Raw genomic sequence first — 20,500 nt, forward strand, 5'->3', positions numbered from 1 at the left:
TGTGTGTTTTCCGTGCGTGATGGCATGCAAGAGATGGATGTGCCACAACCAGCAGAGCCACCATGCAAGTTGCTGGATGCAGTGTCCACGTCGCAGACCTCGATCTCTGCACTGCGTTGCGTTGGACATTTGGACGGCGGCTAGCTGGTGGTAGACGTGCAGGGTGCAGCTCTTTCCTGCTCCTTTTTGCGCTCTTGCTTGCTTGATGACTTGCATTGTTGGCTGCGCTTTTCGCAGCGATTTGTGGCGGAGACAATCTTGATGGTCGCTGGGCGCTGCCTCAGCTCCATCTCCATCTCCTCGAGGGGATGACGCTATACTCCATCTATCGAGGAAACACAAGTTCAGAATTCAGACATGTGGCGGCGAGAGGAGATCGAGATGCATGATCGGATCGGAGAAGCTAGCTACCTAGCACTGCAATTCTCTGGTAGCCTCCGGATACTCCGGATAAAAGATGCATGTATGGCGTGCGTGATATGTACACTTGAGCCTAGCTCGTTGGTCGTCTTGCCTTGGTCCCCAGAATCATGTAGTCCACTGTTGCAGGCGATAAGGATGAGATCAGATCAGATCAGATCATGACCAGGCGACCAAATTAACCAAACAAACAAGTCGTCTTACTTTGTTGCATACTTGCATCGTAAATTATATTAGCTATATATATTCCACATTGTAAAGTTAAGCAAGGTAAGTTAGCACGTACAGTACAGATGGATGCTGATGCAAGTCATGCACGACACAATCGCAGAGGATTATTGGATCCGTGGTCAGTGTGAAGCCCGTACAAGACATGCATGCTGTATCGCTGTGCTGTGCTGTGCTGTGCTGTCAGTCAGTGTGAAGGGATGAGACTCGGAGGTACAGGTACTCCTAGTCCCAGTAGAAAAAGGTGACGGGAACGGGATCGGCGCATGAACGCGTCGTGCGCGCGCGGGCACGCGGCGCGTTCACAAGTCAAGTCGCCCTCACGTGCTGCTGCTGATGATCGATGCGTCCGGAGGGCCGTGGGCCCGTGGCATCGACCCGGCGCGTTCGCAGTCACTGTTGCCGAGCACACAAAAACACATTCACCGTCGTCGAGATGGCTTAATTGGGAGATAATAAGGAGATGTCAATTGTCAATGGGTAAACCTTGGTGGACTAGCTCATGATGCTCGGCAAAGCGATTTGGAGGATGCGGTCTCGCTCGATAAAATCTAAGGGCATGTTTGATAGCATGGCTATTGTTAGATAGCTAATTTTTAGTTTAATATATTAGTTCTAGTGCATCTAAATCAGGAGCGAAGCCAGACCAAAGTGGCGCTGAGGTCAATCCTAATACAAGCTTGGGTCTTTGCCTTTGATGAACAGTACGGTACATTAATTCTCATTGAGTTTGCAGAAATTCATTGACCCCAACAGCAAAGCCTAGCTTCATCCCTGGTCCAATAGAAGAGCTAATAGTTAGTCTAATTATTAGCCAAGTTTTCAACTAATTGTTAGCCAACCGTAACGAATTTGGACTAATTTTTAGCCCTAACTAGTAACTAGAAATCTGTATTGTATCTAAACAGGCTCTAAATATACATGCGAGGGATTTACCATGTTCAGACCCCCGCTAGGATAAATGCTCTGCGTCCTGGACAAGCCGGGCCGAGGCTTATTAGGCCTATTCTTGTTCTCATCTCTGAAAACATATGGGGGAGAGAGGTCCCCTCTATAAGGCGTTGGTCTTTTATGTTCAAGGCTATAGTCCCATGCCTGGGTATGCACGCACGTCACAGTTTTTACAACATTATTGTTACCCTATCTATACGTACTCTTTTATGCTCCAACCCAATTTGTAAATACCCTCAGGAGTAAAACCGTCCATATTTTTCGGGCGAACTCAATGTCTTCATGACTTCACTTCGCAAGCTTCATGATGGTGCCACGCATCCTCCAACTCATCCTCCTATTCTTGAGGTCTATGTTGGTTAAATCCACCACATGTGGTTTTGAGGCTAAATCCACCAAACCGTCCATGCATACTTCACCAAGGTTAGACGCTTTTGTATTTTTTTTCTTGGCTTGACAGACACCATCTTCATCATTCCTAATGTAGACGTGTGTTTGACCTCCGCCAAGTACCACGATTTCATCGTACTCCTCGACTTTGCCTATGCCATCTTCATAGTCCTATTGTCCTTGTGTCTTCTTTGTGCCCAAATGCGAGATGTCCATGGTCCATCCCCGGCCTTTTTGTCCTTTGGTCGTCCAACCCTTCATGTCCACCTTTCACTGTCCTCAGTCGTCCATCGTGCATGGATCCGTCGCTTGACCTTCTCAATCGTCTACCGATCACCTCGGCGCATCCAACACCTACACATTTACAAGACCACACAATGCCACACGGTAACACACCTCTGCTCCACGCATGCACGGGTAAACACTTTTTTGAACACACCTTCTAGAATTCCCACTGCCTTCATCTTTTTCTCAAACCCATTTTTGGCCACCCAACTATTTTGACCATCCAACAAATTTGACTTTCTTCTTCATTTTTCGCCATCCTTCTAGAAATAGTTTTTGGTACTAGTTTCAAAATTTTCTGATTTAAAATAATTTTGTCATGAATTTTTTAAAAACTGCGCTAGTTTTTGCCATTTCATACTTTTTTTATTTAAAATAAATTAGTCATGATTTTTTTTAAAAACTGAGCTATTTTTTTTGTTATTTTCAGAAAATACAAAACCACCTTTGAAAAAAAGGTGGATGTCCAAAATTTTTCAGCTGGTTAAATAATTTGGATCTTAGAGTTGCATGTCAAAAAAATTCAGAATTATTGAATGGCTAAAAATATAATAGACCCCTTCCTCCTTTTTAAAATATTGTTCTTCTTTATCTTCATCTCAGAATTAGTGGCAACTTAGCAGTCCCGGGCTGCAAATGAAGCCAAAATAACTTTGGAAAGAATTAAAAGCCAAGATTATAATGCTGATGCGGGAGCAAATGATTAGGATAGATCGTCAGTGACCACTGGCCAGTGTGAAGCCCGTACGTGCAGTGCCGTCGTTCAGTGTGAAGCGCCGGCCGGGGAGCCTCGGCCGGAGGCAGAAAAAGGAAAGGTGCTTACGGCACGCGGGCACGCGGGCACGCGGCGCGTTCACAAGTCACCGTCATGGATGTGGTGGTGGCGGTGCTGCTGCTGCTTCTTCCGGCGGACCGTGTTATCGACACACCTGGCCTGCAATCTTGATGGTCTGGGGCGCTGGTGTAGTGCCTGTCTCTGTAGCCCAACAGATGATTACCTCCTCGATCTGTTCTGCTTCTGCATCGGAGTAGCTACAGTAAGTACTGCCATGCATGCCAGAAAAGGAGTAGAACGAGGTCGATATCTTCGAGCATGAAAGCTACGTAGTTACTAAGGTTCATGCATTCACATGATGAATTTGTTTGCAATGGGTTGGTAATTTGTATCTTGGGGCCGGGGGAGGTACATGTACATGCACTTGCTGCTGGCTGCAGTTAAACAAAAACCATTCCATCATCAGCAATTCAGCATGCATGCATGGTGGTGTAGTTCTTGTTTGTTTTTCTTCTTCTTCCTCAGCTTGCACTAGCTGCAGCCTGTTGTGTTTGGATAAACGATAATAATGTGGAAAAGAAGCAAGACAGCTGTGGTGGTAGCAGACTGTTAATGTGGAGGCAGTCGGCTAATGCGCTTCGCCATCAAGCAGACTGCAGCAGCACGAAACTTTGGACTCGTTCAATGCAATTTTAATTTTCTTGGATGCATGGTTCGTCTCTTTGTTTCCTATATACTGCAGTAGTATCTGTATCTCGGCGATGGATGCTTTTGTGGATAAAATGCTGCAAGTGCAAGAATATAATGATGGATGCAATCATCAGGCAACCTCCTTCTTGCACGCTCACTGGCATTGCATCTGCATCTGCGCTCTGCAGTTGCATTGGGATTTTTGATGTCGGCCCAGCCACCACGAAACCCGGCCGCGAGGGAAAAAAGGAATCGATGCTCGATGCATGCCTGCCATTGCTGCATGCGCTCGCTCGCTTTCCTCAGGTGACTCCGGTTGGCCTCGTTGTCTCCATCGACCGATGGGTCCGTCGCCGGAGCAGCAGCACTAGCACTAGCACTAGCACTACTAGCAGCAGTGAGAATGCGTGTGATGAGATAGTCATGCATATATCATCAGCATCTCTAATGGAGACGGGCGATGCATGGCTAATAATGTGATGAGAGTTCAGATTCCCTGGCCTGCTCTCCGGACCTGACAGAGAATTGAGAATGAAAAAGCGCCTTCCTTTTCCTTCTCTTTTCTAGTCCCGTTTCCCATGCTTATATATGTATGTAAGTATAGTACTACGTGGTTATTATGGTCTCTAAGACCAAGCTAATCATGCATGCGTACGCGTGCCACATGTCGGTACTGCATGCTCGTGCGATCAGATCGTCGTCACAGCACTGTGCAAGGCTCTGTTAATTTCCACTTGGTACGGTACATACTAATAGGCAGCTCAAGCATGATATAATAAATTATACTTCAATCTATTCCAAATTGTACTCGAGCCCGTTCTAAATTATTGCATAAGTTGTTTTACACTACCAGGAAGTGTTCTGAAATTTTTGTAAATTCGTGAGGGGATAAAAAAGATTAAGTACACTAGGGAGGGTCGTCCGAGCGTCCATATACAATCTCTTTTGACACCCTAGGGCGCCGCTAAGGCACGTTGTATTGAATTTTTCTCTACCTTACAAAAACACGCAAATCTTTTGCGCGATCGAGAAAAAGAAAACATAGCTTCAAGTTACCCACAACGACAAAAGTGGGTAATAGACACCCTACAACGTTAAAACCGGATAAAATTAGTGCTATATGACTGGTTTCAAAGGTGGTTTCTGTTTTTTTAAATGATAACAACCTGATTTGGCTTCTAAATATTTATAATTAATTTATTTTAAATCAAAAAATATCGAACTAGCTCTAGATTTCTTTTAAAAGTGTCATCTATTTGCTGATACTCTATTTAGCGTTATTTGGATCTTATTTGTTTTAAATAGACAATGAGCATGACTACAAGCAATAAAACAATAGAAATAGAAATAAACCAATTTCAAATAACTATATATAAATAATAGATAGGTAGATAATATTTTTAGAAAAAATAATACTAGTTTCATATTTTCCTAATTTCAGATAAATTAGTTATGAATTTTAAGAGATCAAACTAGATTTTTATTCTTTTTGGTATATCGAAAACCACCCAGGAAACCCGCTAAAGAACCAAATTTATCATGTTTCAGCGGTTAAGTGTGTCCGCTAACTGGTTTTTGTAATTCAATGTTAAAAATCGTACTTACTTATAACTTGAAGGTTGAAAAGCCATCATATTATAGGTACATAAGATTGAACTAAAATTTCATAAGATTTTTATGAATGTAACCTATATATTATTCAGAAATGAGTTCACAACGAGCGGGCATCATATTTTGTGGTGTTGCAAGCCGTTAGCCGACTCCCATGGAAATTATGACTCTCGTGAAAAATAGACTATTTTATGGTGGAGATAGTCATTTTCATGTCGGGTTATTAAATACACTCACAAAAATAGCTAATTTTATTAGATACACCATGGGATATATCCTGATAGTGCATTCATTCGATATTGTAGATGTTAATATTTTTTTTCTATGAACTTAAGTCAAAATCAGATAAATCTTTTTTCTTAGAAAAATAAAAACCTATATATAATTTAGACAGGAGAATACAAATACCAACGTCGATCTGAATATATCTGATCCGGCAGCCCCTATCAGTAGTCGTTCATCATGTGCATCTGCAGAACTGCAGACTGCAGAGTCGGTCGGTTCTCGGTTGCAAACAATTCTGTGCTCATCACTGCAGTAGTCACCATAGTCATCTCGTCAGGACAAACAAGCTTGCATCATCATTCAGCTACCTCATACAGTTCAGTTCATCACTACTACTGTTAATGAACAAACTAAACACCCACCAGTGCAGGCATAGGCGGTGCTTCAGCTTTTATTTCCATCGACTTTTTTTTCCCAGGATCATCATCAGACACTTAACAAAGTTACAAACCAATAACCACTCAGATATTTACCCACAAAGAATCAAAACAGTAAAAAAACAGCAAGCTTATGGTAAATAAAACTAGCTAGTGCGCTGCTAGCTGCTACTCCATGACCATATTAAATAAAGCTTCTAGAAAGTATATATAGCAGAGAATGAGGGGGAGACGATGGGCAAGAACTGGAGAAGAAAAATTATTGGCGGGCAAAGTGGGACGAAGACGAAGACGCATGGCTTCAGTCTTCAAGGTCAAAAGCCCCCCAATAATGGCCTTCTCCTTCTTCCAGCCCGTCTCGACGACTGTTGTATAGACTTGCTGCTGCTGCCTGTGTGTGTGTTTGTGTCATCTACTAATTAATTAACTCGCCGCCCGTCGTCTCCACCGGGCTAGCTAGAAATCCGTCAGGTCGAATCCAAGCGGCCGGCGGACTTGCTTTAATTTCACAGCCCCATTATCTGCGTGTACCACAGGTCGTCGGCGCCGGAGACGCCGGCGGTCCACATGGTGTCGGGGTCGCAGAGGTCCGGGAACCCCATGTCGGCGTACACGCCGCCGCCGCCGCCTGGGAGGCCAGAAGGGACGACCAGCAGAGACTCGTCGGACCAGATGCAGGTCCCGGCGCTCGCCAGCTGTGCCGTCGTCGAGTGCGGTGGTTGGCACAGCGTGTCCCACATGGACATGGCAGCGTTGCTGTTGTCGATACCGTAGTAGGAGGCGTCGTTGTTGCTCTCGCCGCAGGCGGCGGAGGCCACGGCCGGCGGCGGCGGCGGCGGGGACACGGCGACGAGCTGCTGCTGCATGCTGTCCGTGGACACGGACGACGACGACACGGCGGTGGTGCAGGACAGCTCGACGTCGTCGACGCGCCACGCGGAGGCCGTGAGGAGCTGCGTCGGCGTCGGTGTCGGCGTCGGCGTCAGCGTCGCGGCGTCGTGCGCCACGGCATCTATAACGACGGCTCCGTCCCCGGAGTCGGAGCCGATGCGCTCGAGGAGGCGCGGCATCCAGATGTAGCGCATGAGGTCCTTGAACTGCTGGCTGTTGACGTCGCAGTTGAGCTGCCTGGCGTGCTTCTGCACCCGCGTGCGCCAGTAGTTCTTGATCTCGTTGTCGGTGCGCCCCGGGAGGTGCTGCGCGATCTTGGACCAGCGGTTGCCCCACCGCGAGTGCAGCTCCAGGATGAGCAGCTGCTCCTGCGCCGTGATGTTGCCCCGCCGCAGGTCCGGACGCAGGTAGTTGAGCCACCGCAGGCGGCAGCTCTTCCCCGTCCGCCGGAGCCCTGGAATGAAGAAAGCAAGCACGCAGTTCATTAGTTTGGCTGGTCACTTGGTCGGCCAAGAGCTCCGCTAGCTCGTCGGCAGCGATCGACATGGCAAGCAGAAGCAGCGTACATACCTGCGCATCGTGACAGCGCGTTCCAGCGTCCCTCGCCGTGCGCGGCGACGTAATTGACGAGGAGCATGTCCTCCTCCACCGTCCACGGCCCGCGGCGGAGGTCCCCGGCCGCAGCCGCCGCGGAGTCCTCGTCGCTGCTCAGCTCTCGGTGATCACGCGCCGCCATCTTCTTCACTTCGCTAATCGATAGATAGCCCTGTGCAGATGTTATATATCTTCAGCAAGCTCAACAGCAAGGTAGTAGGTAGCCGATCGAGGATGGGGGAGAGGAGGGAGGGAGTTTGGAGGATTATGGCGAAAAGGGCGGGAGAGGCTGGCTTTTATAGAGGAGAGAGGAGCGAGGAGAGGGATGCATGACGGCTTGGTTGGGTTGTGCTGTTATTGTGACTGCTGGCTGTGCGCCGTGGACTTGGAAAGACGAATCGAAGACGGAGAAGAAGAAGAAGAAGAAACGGCAGGCAGGCATGTGAGTTGTGAGGGAGAGGGAGCACGCCGCAACGGTGGAGAAATTGTTTATGCCATCGCAGTCGATTGCTCCGTTTTCTTTACCTCAAAAAGCCGAAAGCAGAGGCGAGATTAACTCGCAATGCTAAGCTAATCCCATGGCACACGTCAACTTTGACGGGTGGTGCCACTGTTTTGACCTCTCCAATCCATGCATTCATACTACTACTTCCCGTCGCCTCAAATCATAAACCCCTACTGCTTGCCATACGCCTGTACAAATAATCTGACTATAAGGGTGTGTTCATTGAGATAAGAGGGCCGGAATGGATCTATTCTAGTTTTCTCGTATAGAATGTCCCTGCTCTGTGTTAATTTGATCGGCGAACCCATTATATGGGTCTTTGTTGGAGACAGTCCTAAAACCAAAAATTGGGATTTCTCACGTACTGTATATACTCATTCCTCAGGCTAAGATTCCGGCTGTGACTGGATATATGAGCATATACATCCACCGGTCAATATAACTGACGTCCTACTGAAAATAGGCACTCAACCACTCATATCCTATCCTATGAATCCAACGATTAGCTCTCAATTATTAGCAGTCAAGTAAGTCAATCGCTTGAGCAAATGAGCAGAAGAACCTCTGCTCATCAGCCTGAGCAAAAATGTCAGAAATTGAGATCAACTGTAACCGAAAACATCCACAAATTCAAATCAAATTAGTAAACAATGCAAGAGCCGAGGTGTAGTGGTCCAAGACAGTTCCCGTTCCACACCGGGGCTCGTTGAAATGCGGGACGGGACGGGATTATTCTCCTGGGGCCTAGGGGAGGGGGTGGCCCTGTTTGTCAAACGCGCGGACTCTGGTCTCCCCTTCTGAGTTCTGACGCCGACTGCATGCCGATCCATCCATCCGTCTCCGTCTCCGTCTCCGTCTCCGGCAGCAAGTGCTGTGCTTTTAGAAAAATCTATCCATTTTGGCGCTGGCTGCGCCGAGCCACCGTACCCTGAGCTGGAGGTGGATCATGCGTCCATGGTATTGGATCGGGATCGCATCCAACCGGCCGGCCGGCCAGTGTGGCGGCGCGCAGTGAAGTGCTGCCATTGCCATGGGTCGCCGGCGCCAGCTGCTAGCTTGTCCCTACTAGCTCTCAGATTCAGCCTAGATCTCGTAGAGCTGGTGCGGGACGATGCGTGTCAATCAGGCCCCTTCGGTACAGATTCACTAACTCCGGCTCCTCCGACAACGACACTGTAGCAGCGCACTGTTCGCAGAATCCATTTCTCTCTCCTCCCCCTCCTGAAGAAGCTAGTTTTAATGCATGGCTCCAACAGCTCTAGCTACAGTGAAGGAGCTAGATCACTTGAATCCCTACCAAAGGGGCCTCAGTATGAAACTAGACACGTCCACACTGACGTCTGATTGCTGGGCTCCAAAGGTCAAAATATTCCCTCAACCATCATGTGTATACGTACTGAGGAGATATATGGATCCTCGCGAGTTGACCACAAACAACAAGGGTCGCTCCACCGCTGCCTGAGAGGCGTCTCCGGGCCATGGGAATCTGTCTCCGACGACGTGCATGCCCATCGATCGTGCCGGTTGGTCTGTGCTTATTCAGAACTACTTTTCAGTTATAAAATAGTATTTTTTTTCATAATATTTTAACATAAACATCAGTATAACTCAAATTTTAGCATCAGCGAACATGGTGCGCTCGCAAGGCACTTGTCTTGTTCTGAACCAAACCAGAGGATGAAGATAGAATGATGTGTGAGTGAGGTACGTACGCAAACAATCTAGGACAAGGAGTAGCTCCAGCCTCCAAATACGTGCCCACCCGCCCTTGATCGCCACATACTCGCGTTCATTCGATGAGCCTGGTTTTTTTAGGGTCAAGGAATGAACGAGGGGGATTTTTTTTCCAACTTGATTTTATTTTCTTGGCCGTACCATGAAGCATATTTTTCATTAAAAATAACAAGAGTTTGGAAAAAAAATATACAAGGACATGTAAGTAACCCTAAGATTACCAAAGAAAGCAACAAGAAAAGGTGAAGAGAAGAGAAACGGCCTCCGCAGCAAAGCATTCGCCAGAAAAGCGAAATGACCTTGGCGGCAAAACGTCCGCCATGAAAGGAACCAACACAATCCTGACAACAAAGCATCCACCAAAGAACTATGCGACATCGGCGGCAAAGGATTCATCGAAAAAGAGACCAATGACAGCCATACATCTGCCACGGTGGCTAAGCATATGCTAGAACAAGGACAGTCCACTGCGAAGAGGAAGGATATAAAGCACACACAGACACAACAAGGAACTCCTCCAAGAAACGATGACGCGGCAAGAACCACAGATGGCAACAGCAACCACACAGGTGACAGGCATGCTCAAGTAACCAAGAGACGGAGGGGACAAAGCGACGAGCCACAAGTGTTTCTTCAACAACACCTTCAGGAAGGGGAGTGGCGTCTAAGGTCCACCGTGGACGCCACCGTCGCCGCCCTTAGAGGCAGGGCTTTCGCCCATAACATAGACCATCAATGCTGGTTGTTGTAGTTCCGTAGAGCTCCACATGACCGCACTACTTTATAGGGCTAGAAGAGCCAGATCTGGTCCCAAACGACCGGACGAACTTGGGCGGCAAAGGCATCAGATGTCGCGGAGGTCATAGATCATAGGAGGAAGGAGCCTGATCCAGCCCCAGAATGGACCTGGATCTAGCCACCAACTAACTTGGCTACTGGTGAAGTGGATGGGGGAGAGGCAGGGAGGGGTTTGGGAAGGTGAGAGAGGTGGGATGGATGGATGGATTGTGGATGGCCGTCTGTTTAAGTGCCACCGTTCACCGGAGAGGGGCAGCAGCGACGAGTGAGGACTAGCCTGAGGTGGGGGCATTCAGCGGCGAGGGCTCGGCGCCCTGAGTCGCCTCCTCACAGGGAAATCACGCAGGTTCCGAAGTATGTTGACCTTACCTTCACCCACCTGAGGGATTTTATTTCTAGCCCAAGACAGTCCTCATGGTGAGTGTCACACTGTTTACAACAAATTATAGCGATTTTATGATCAACAACAATAACAACTTTACAATGTCGAATCAAGATTGAACATCACCCGTCCATGAGTTGGTGCAAGGACATGACTTCACGTCTGAAGACCACACCGAAGCTAGCCTGTTCTTGTGTTTGTGTGCTAAGAGTATAATTGTATTAGCGTCATCTAGCTCTAGACTAGATATTACTAGGTTAGAACTAATTAGCGAAACAAGCATATATAGCTCAGCTAGTTAGATTTGACGTGGGTGCTTATGTTTTTTAGATTTATTCTAAAATTTAACAGTGCTATTTTTTCAACAATAAACGAACACGTATGTGGTGATTTCGTTGTTAATTAACCTCAGTCATTCGAATTGCTCGTAGGAGCGAATGTGTGTTTTCAATGGTAAGCCATATACTTCGTCGTTCTCGAAACCTACCGACGGACCCAGCCTTTCGGATGTGTTAGTAGCGGGTCAGTTTGATACTCAAAGGTTGAGATGGTTACAGGCACGTGTGTTCCGAACCCACTAACCTTCTATTCTACTTCCGACAGGAGGACATCATGTGGAGAGCATGCGTGACACCTATAAGCAAGCTAGTAGCTGCTAGTGCCCGTCGTCGTTCATAGCTTAATTCGCTTTCCGTTGCAGCATATGCATTGTATTGTGCTACTAATTTGCAGTGGCTCGTGGATGATGGGTCATCAGGTAGCTAAGCTAGTGGCCTAGTGGAGGACACATGTATGATATGGGGATTAGCGAGTGGGAAACCGGGGGCTTTCTTCGTGCGACGTGTGCTACCCCCCTTACCTTTTTTATATAATTATTAATCATTATCCTGCTTAACTTTTAATTACTTTGCGTTTTTCTAGCTAGGTTCTCAGGAAAACGTTTTCACGAGAAACTGTATAAATAAAAGTAAAAGAAAAAATAATAAAAATATATAAGCAAGTCTAACCTATAGCTTCTTTAAAAAAAATACAAATAAGAGGGGTGGTAATAAACAAAGCTAAAAGAAGCCTTAAAAATATGGTTCAGCTGTTAGTTTAACTTAATTTTTGCATTGATTAAACAGCTTAAGCTGTAGTCGTCGTGGAAGCATCTGCATGCGTGCGGGTCAGTGTTTGTAGGCTTCAAAGGGTCAGAGCGCGCAAAAAGAAATAAAGCTGCTCTCCCACATCGCGCACCTGCAATGCATGCTTGCTTGTGTGTGCTCAACTCCGGCTCCGCTTTTTCAGACGTGTTCCAAATCTGGAGGCTGCTAGATAGACATAGATGGATTATATATATATATATATATATATATATATATATATATATATATATATATATATATATATATATATATATATATATATATATATATATATATATATATATATATATATAGAAACTAGAAAGTATCATATGATATAGGTCAATCGCCCCTTGACAAGCAACTCTCTGCAAAAGTATCCATAGTGAAATTAATACTGGATTAGAAACAAGTTTTGTTACTGTTACTGAAGAAGTATATACTAGTCACTACTCACTAAGCAAACCATCTTTTAGGACACCATCTACTGATGAAGTTCACTCATACTATGAACATTCGGAGATAGATGGTGTATATAAGCTAAAGTCTTTTGGCACCCCATGGAGTATGAGCTAGTCTTTTGGCACCATGCGCAATGAACATTCAGAGATAGAAAAAGGCAGACATCTGACACACGAGGGAGCCATAGCCTTATTCGCTTAACCAAAAAAAAAAGAAAAAAAAAGATGCACACGTTGCTGAAAAGAGCAAGTAAACTACCGGATACAGGAGGCACTCGGCAAAGCCCCCAAAACACTCGGCAAACCGTTTGTCGAGTGTTACACTCGGCAACTGGTTTATCGGCAAACGCTGTTTTGCCGAGTGTTTTTCGTCGGGCACTCGGGGGCACTCGGCGAAGACTTTGCCGAGTGCCCCAAAAACACTTGGCAAACATTTTTTGAAAAAAAATAAAAAAAGCATCAGCCACCGGAGGAAGAAAGGGCGCCGCCGGATCCGACCACCCCGCTCGCATCGGCGCTGGCCCGCCACCACCGCCACCGGATCCAGCCTCCCCACGCCGCGCCACCACTGGAGGGAGAGAGAAGAGAGGGTGCCGCCGGACGAAGAAAGGGCGCCACCGGATCCAGCCACCCCACTCGCACCGGCGCTGGCCCGCCACCGCCTCCACCGGATCCAGCCTCCCCGCGCCGCGCCACCACCGGAGGGAGAGAGAAGAGAGGGTGCCGCCAGAGGAAGAAAGGGCGCCGCCGGATCCGGCCTCCCCGCGCCGCTCCGCCACCGGATCCGGCCTCCCCACGCCACGCCGCCACCGGATCCGGCCTCCCCATGTCGCGCCACCATCGGAGGGAGAGAGAAGAGAGGGCGCCGCAGGAGGGAGAAAGGGCACCACCGGATCTGCCCTCCCCGTGCCACGCCGTCGTCGGATCCGGCCTCCCTGCGCTGCGCTGCCACCGGGTCCGACCTCCCTGTGCCACGCCGCCACCGGAGGGAGGAGAGAGGGCGCCGCCGGAGGGAGAGAGACGCCACGCCATGGATCCGTGCCGCGCCCGCAACGTCGGGCCACCCCTCCACCACCGCCTGGGGTGCGCCGCCGGGGTCCCTCCCTGGATCTCGCCGTTGGGGGAGGGAGGGAGGGAGCGGGCGGCACCGGCCGCCGGATCTCGCCGGTGGGGAGGCCGCGCCGGGGAAGAAGGGAGGGGCGGGGAAGAAGGGAGCGGCCGGGAGAGGAGGGGAGGGAGGCGGCGCCGTTGGGAGGAGAGGGGGTGCTGGGGGCGGGAGGAGAGAGAAGGGGTGGGGACGGGAGGGCGCGGGTGGAGTGCTGGGGACGCGGTTAGGTTTTTTTATTGCCGAGTGTCCTAGATGGGGCACTCGGCAAAGTTTTTTTTAATTTTTTTCTTCTCCTACTTTTTTTTGCCGAGTGTTTTAGATCTGAGCACTCGGCAAAGTTTTTTTTTCATTTTTTTCTTCTCCTTCTTTTCCAGAAAAAAAGATTTTTATTTCTTTACCGAATGTATTTTTTTAACACTCGGCAAACAACCTCTTTGCCGAGTATTTTTATTTTGACACTTGGCAAAACATCCTGCTTGTCAAGTGTTTTTTTTTTTTGCCGAGTGTTTTTAGCGCGTCACTCGGCAAAGAACTTGTTCACCGAGTGCCCGAGGGAATACACTCGACAAACATAAAAACACTCAGCAAATTTGAGGATTCTGGTAGTAGGACAGGCTCAAGAACATGTTCCTTAAAGCAGCAACAACATGTTTGTTGGTATGATTAGCGCTCACTTAAGACAAGGCAACGTGTTGTTGTTAGATTAGATGTGGTTCCGATCCTACACGTACTACTGATATGATCATACTCCTAGCTAAGCTAGTGTACATATACGATACAATAACATTAGAGTTGCTTTCCTTTGGCTTGTTTAATTAATTTGCACCATCATGAATGCATGCTTTGGTTTCTTGTGTTGTTGTTCTCTGTTTTGTTTCGATTCGAGTGGAAATAAAGAAGACTTTTCTCCTAACAACTGATCTTGAATTGTTTATACAAGTAGTACTTGGTTCCAAGTTCCAAGTGAAAGGAACCGGGAAGTAATATGACACATGTCGAAAAGACTTAATTAGTATATGCTCATCTTCCTACTTTTGTCGAAATCTGCTAGTAGCTTCTTCTCTCTCAGAAAAAAAAAGGACAGAACATATTCCCAACATCAGTTTCCTCAGGGCGCAGATCGACCGTTGCAGAGCTCAATTTAAGTTTGCTTTCGTCTCTCCAAACCAGCAAAGAACGTAACTGTGCAGTTCGCCAGAATCATCATCAGAGTGTGTGTGTATATATAAATAACTCAACTAGAAGAGGGGTTGGAACTGCAGCACAAGATAAGAATTAGTGCGGCGTTACCTTTTCATCTCCTAGTTAGTCGCCATCATGCTGCTATAGCTTTATTACAAAGCTCAAGTTACCTTTGCAAGAAACTTCCTCTTAGTTGTTCCTACTTTCACCACCATGCATGTTTTCAAGTTCCCATGCTAAAGCAAAGCTACCAATGCTTCTACATGACGGCAAGTTTTATATATGTAAACAAACTTCTTAACACCATGTGATTGTTGAATATCTGTTTAATTTATATATACTTTGCATCAAATTAAAGCATCTTAGTTACTCGTGTTGTAAGAAATGGAGGAACACACATGCAAGAGACTGCATGATTGGGATTCCGTATTCTGATTAAATCAAAAGGGATCGGAACGCTTTGGGTGAGAAAGTTTAGCACTACTAAGCAAGCATCAACCTGGACTAATTAGTATTCTGATGCTTAGACTATCTGAAAAGCCATGCTAATTGCGGCGAAACTTTAGCAAACAATGGTTTCATACGTGTTCTTGAAAGCGCCAGCATGTGTAGTAATATAGTAATTTTATTTGTGAATCCCTAGTTTATTAGGTGATTATCAATACACCCCGCTCGAAACAGACGACAATGCTACACGGTGGCCTACCCACTACAACACGTCCCATTATGGGAGGCATTTACGAATGCCTCCAAGCCCCTTGAAAGCGCCAGCATGTGTAGTAATATAGTAATTTTATTTGTGAATCCCTAGTTTATTAGGCGATTATCAATACACCCCGCTCGAAACAGACGACAATGCTACACGGTGGCCTACCCACTACAACACGTCCTTGAGACATTTATTAAAATGCCATCTAAAACATGAAAGTAAAAGGTCTTTTGAAGCATTTTTTTCAAAATGCCTCTTAATATCAACATTTAAAGACATTTTCTGACGGCCTAAAATACTATTTAGAGGCATTCTGTACAACGCATTCAAACATTAATGGAGGCATTATTAGAAATGCCTCCAAAATCAAGCTATCCATATGGAACTGCTAGCAATATAAAATCGACACAATCCATTCGAGAATGAATCAATAAGAGCACACGTTAACACTATATACTCCAAACATTTTAATCTTGCAGACATACATAGTTACATTTGTGACCGGATTGCATTGCTCCCTTTAAGAGAGATAAAAAGCCTGACATGTTCACATCACAGTTACATACATACTATATGCAAGATCCTGTCCTCACTTGGCAAATGCTCCTGCTTTAAACCAAACATGTCCCAATGAGTGAAGGTATATAAAGTGGTGTGCTAATGTATTACTGCGCCTTGGAGGTCATGGGGATCACCACGTGTTACGCTGCAGACCCCACCGGAGAACAAGCTGCGCCGGCATCTTCCCATACTTCTCAGCCAAGCTCTGCAAATTGTATTGCTGCCACAACGCCAAGTTAGCTGATCACATTGGCACCAGAACTGATGATATTGCAAAGTACCCAAACAAAATGTACTCCTGTTTGTTAAACAAGGATGATGGTTGATAGTCTAGAGCTGGTTGCAAAGTATCCAAACAAAATGTACTCCTGTTTGAAATGACACCACCTTGATGACAGGGTCGTCGAGGCACGAGACCGACCCGAACCACTCAGTGTTGCCAATGGAGCCACCCAAGGGGGTATGCGCTGTGATGGTTGATAGTATTATTATTGTTGTAAAAAAAGTGACTTCGCCAGCATGAAAAGTAAATCGCCAAGCATGGAAAAAGTTGCAGCAAGAAAATTTTAGTGTAAGACTTATTATACTCCAATTCAGGATATTTCGAAACTACACTACGCTTTCAGCACCAGCAATATTCCTAGTACAAAAGGGAAGCTTGCCAATGTAATGAATCATAATACAAAGGAAGCTTGCCAAGACTAAATATCTCAAATGTCAAACTGGTGCTAACAAAACAGAGAAAATTGTCGGTTCGGTTTACCTGATTCCAATGCTGCGCACCAGCCCCATGGAAACAAGTTCTTCCATTGCATGCCATGTTGTTTCCAATGAAATAGTGGAATCAATGTCTAGCACGCCATCATCACCAAGAGCACTAGAAGTTGTGCCAACTCCTACAGAAATACACATTTCTGTGAGGTACCCATTGAATCTTTCTAAATATTGTGCAAAGGGCAAGGAACTTACCTGTATGCCTAGTAGTTACTGGGAAGTGAATAAGATAGAGATCGAGATAATCTAGTTGCAGCTTCTTCAAGCTATCCTTGCAGGTGTCAAGCACATGGCCATGATCTGAGTTCCACACGGCTGCAATAAGAACAGATTCCAAACTTTCAATCACATGAAGATTATGGAGTAGAGTGGGGCAAATGTATAATGTTACCTAATATAGTTCTATGGCTACAATATATGCGGTCGATGTTGGCCTGAAATTTGTTCGGTATTCCACAGATCTACTAACATGAACTCCTTTATGAGCTGTAAATAGCACTTGCGTTCATTTTTTAAATCAAGCTAACCCAAATTCTGTCATTGATAATGCTCCCAACAAGATTGTCTGTACGCTGTCATGCTCATCCCCTACGGGCGCGGCGAAGCGCGCCTACCGGCCTATTATATTATTATACTTCAAAGTTGAATCCAGCAGACGACGCTTCTGGAGTCCGGCGCAACTGTCATGGCATCTTTATCACTAATCTGAGCAAATTAAGTAAGGCATCAGCAGCACTAACCCAGCACCCATCCCATCCCATCCTGCTAAAAGAGGAAGATAGCTAGTACTAGTACGTGTATAATAATATATAATACTATACTACTCCTGTAGTAATGAAATAATATAATGATGCATGCATGGTCCCCCGGTGGCCTACTTGTTATGCTTTTGTGGGAATAAAATTGCATGACCGAAGTATGGTCAGCTTAAATTTATCCATTGCAGTTTATTATAGATAACCATGACTTCTTTCTAGGCAATTACAAAGCACCGAGACATCTTCCACAAATTAGTCTGATAAAGTCAGAAGGCAAAGGAAGTGTTACAATTGATGGCAACAAGAACACTCAGCTTCAAGGACAAACATATATAGTCAGTCCAATTGAGGTCACACAACGAAAATGTTGTAGAGACAAACATCTCTGAGGTTACTCAATTTAGGGGAGAGATGCTGTGTAGGCGGTCATGAGAGAGCGAGCGAGCGAGGGAGATGAGCCCATCACGAGGACCAGGAGAGTGTGCTGGCCTGGAACACTGTATATGCGCTCCAGGAAGTGGAGCAGGATCTCATCACTCATCAGCTGGGAGTGCGCTCATCCTATATCTTCTTCTTCGAAAGCTTCTGCTAAACAAGCAAGTGTTTATTTGATTCTAAGGATGGACTAGTGCTCGATCATTTTCTACTTGCAGAGTGTAGCTACTCCCTTCCTTTCTACTGTATTGGTTTCCTTTCAGAGTGTAGCTACCAGATATCTAACCAAGGACTATTCCATGACCAGTGGCCTATTAGCAAACATCAGGCATTGATAGTACCAGATATCTAAGAAATCTATTAGCAAACATCAGGACACTACAGCTTCGATTCATATTTAGATATTCCATGACCGCCAAAGAAATTTCAATCATGTAGTAGTACATTACAGTGCACACTATCTAAGCATGCCAGTACTATTCAGACAAGCTCACAAACCTAGTGTTTGTCTAGACAAGGGGAAGAGTGATGGACACACAAACCGAGGCTCAACCTCCATGGTCCTTATCCTAACCAATGGAGATATTGGAGATGATCTAGAGTGACACTTTCTATAAGCATTTTCACAAACAGGTTGGTGAGCATGAGACATTGGCATTCATAGATTCAACAAAGTGAACCAGATTAAGCGCAGACTGGACTGGATGTAGTCGCTGACCTGCGCATGAGCCGGGGCAGGAGGAGCCTTAGTAGTTGTAGCAGTAAGGGCACGGTGACCTCGGCAAAGGGCAGTGGCGGCGATTGATAACGGAGGTTTGCAGTGGAGAACCTCCTTGTCGGCAGCGACGGGGGGTGGGGGTGGGGGGGCCTACCGATTCTGGGCACGTCCCCCAACCGATCCTGATCACATGGTTAAGGGGCTAAGGTTAAGAGAAAATAAAAAAGATTCTATTCTTTTGTTCAGCCCCTTCTAAATTTTTTTCTGGCTTCGTCTCTGTTTGTTGGCGAGCTCGCGAGCACTCACGGCCGCCTCAGACCGGGATGTAATAGAGGCAGGGTTTTCAATTTCGGTATTGCAAAAATTTCGGCCACCACCAAAACTACCGAATTTCACGAAATTCGGCCGAAATTTCGGCGAAATTTTTTTAGAGACTAGCACATGAAGTATGTTTTTTCTAAAAAAAACATTTAAATCTAAACAAATATTAGTATGATTTATGACTACACATCTATTGAATACAAAAATATGCAATATAAACAATAAAAAATTAAGTCTAAAGTTATATAACACATGTATTAGTGTATTATAAAATTTCGGATTTTTCTTTCGGCCACCATCGAAATTACTAAATTTTGCGAAATTTCGCCGAAATTTTGAACCCTGAATAGAGGACCTCCTCGTCAGCGAGCTCGCGGACCCAACAATCTCGCCGCCCGGATAACGGGGCGAAGCTTTTTTTTTGCGACAGATATGGGGAGGATACAGGAAGAATACGGGAGGGATACGGGGAGGGCCGCGTCGTCCTTCAATCACGAGCTGGGCCGGGGCCGAGAGGGATGCAGGGGTCTCCAGCATTTGTTTTCTCGAAATAAAAAAAACTGAATATACGTGGCTGTATGCGCACGTACAGCATTACGTAATGGACTAGTAGGAGTTCTCGTTTTCAAACAGAGCTGTATATCCAAGTACAGCAAAGGCGTTCTGTAAAAACGCCTCGAAAGGTTGCAAGTAATTAAGGCATTTTTTATAAAACGCCCTATTTAAGGCGTTTTTTAGTTTTGCCTTTAAAAATATACTTTTAAAGGCCTTTTAAAATAAATGCCCTTATACAACAATAAATTAAGGCACTTTAAAAAAAATGCCTTTGACAAAACGCCTCCTGTAATGGGACATGTTGTAGTGACCATGGGGAAGGATCAGCGAGGAGACCATGGGCGTCTGTCGTGGATTCACGACACATGTCTATATGCAAGCATCCAACGTAAGGGACTGCATAAATTCAAAAGAAGCAGTTGGAAATAGAGAAAAATTAATAGATCCTAAGGTGTTGGATGCTTGTGTATGAACACACCTATGAATCCGCAGCAAGTGCCAGCGGCTGCTCAATAAGGACACACAGTTTCCACCGATTTTTTCCCGTTCATTTGGAGTTAATAGATCACATGTCTGCGCACACGTTGCTATTGACTGTAGTCCTACTGCCACCGGTGGCTAATGCCTGTTCGTTTGGCTGATAAGTCATGGCTGAAAGTATTATTGGCTAATTTGTTGTGAGAGAAAAATACCGTTCGTTGGCTGAAGAAGTATAACTTATAAGCCAAACGAACAGGACGTATATTTATATGGCATATAATTCAACTTCAACCTACTGTATCTTATTCAGAAAGACAAGCACCGAGTGTTGCATGGAACTGATCAGTTATAGCTAGCTGCTAATAATCCAAACTAAACAAACATTACCACGGCAAGCA

At 45.9% G+C, this 20,500-nt stretch overlaps 1 protein-coding gene and 1 pseudogene across 1 annotated transcript; both read right to left on the reverse strand.

Annotated features, from left to right (window-relative positions):
* Positions 1-6,039: 6,039 nt before the first annotated feature.
* LOC136547516 (transcription factor MYB2-like) lies at positions 6,040-7,812 on the reverse strand. The gene is made up of 2 exons (XM_066539457.1): positions 7,474-7,812; positions 6,040-7,357 (listed from the first exon to the last, which is right to left on the reverse strand). Exons 1-2 carry the CDS (start codon positions 7,637-7,639, stop codon positions 6,519-6,521), a joined length of 1,005 nt encoding a protein of 334 aa, XP_066395554.1. The 5' UTR covers positions 7,640-7,812; the 3' UTR covers positions 6,040-6,518.
* An 8,353-nt stretch (positions 7,813-16,165) lies between these two features.
* LOC136544694 (NADP-dependent D-sorbitol-6-phosphate dehydrogenase-like) lies at positions 16,166-19,662 on the reverse strand (annotated as a pseudogene).
* Between the last annotated feature and the right edge of the window lie 838 nt (positions 19,663-20,500).

The sequence above is a fragment of the Miscanthus floridulus genome, chromosome 3 (assembly GCF_019320115.1).
Source record: "Miscanthus floridulus cultivar M001 chromosome 3, ASM1932011v1, whole genome shotgun sequence".
NCBI lineage: Eukaryota > Viridiplantae > Streptophyta > Magnoliopsida > Poales > Poaceae > Miscanthus > Miscanthus floridulus.

Coding starts and splice junctions, on each gene's coding strand:
- LOC136547516 (XM_066539457.1), bottom strand. CDS start 7,639: ATGGCGGCGCGTGATCACCGAGAGCTGAGCAGCGACGAGGACTCCGCG. Junction 7,358..7,473: donor CGCGCTGTCACGATGCGCAG/GTATGTACGCTG, acceptor TCTTCATTCCAG/GGCTCCGGCGGACGGGGAAG.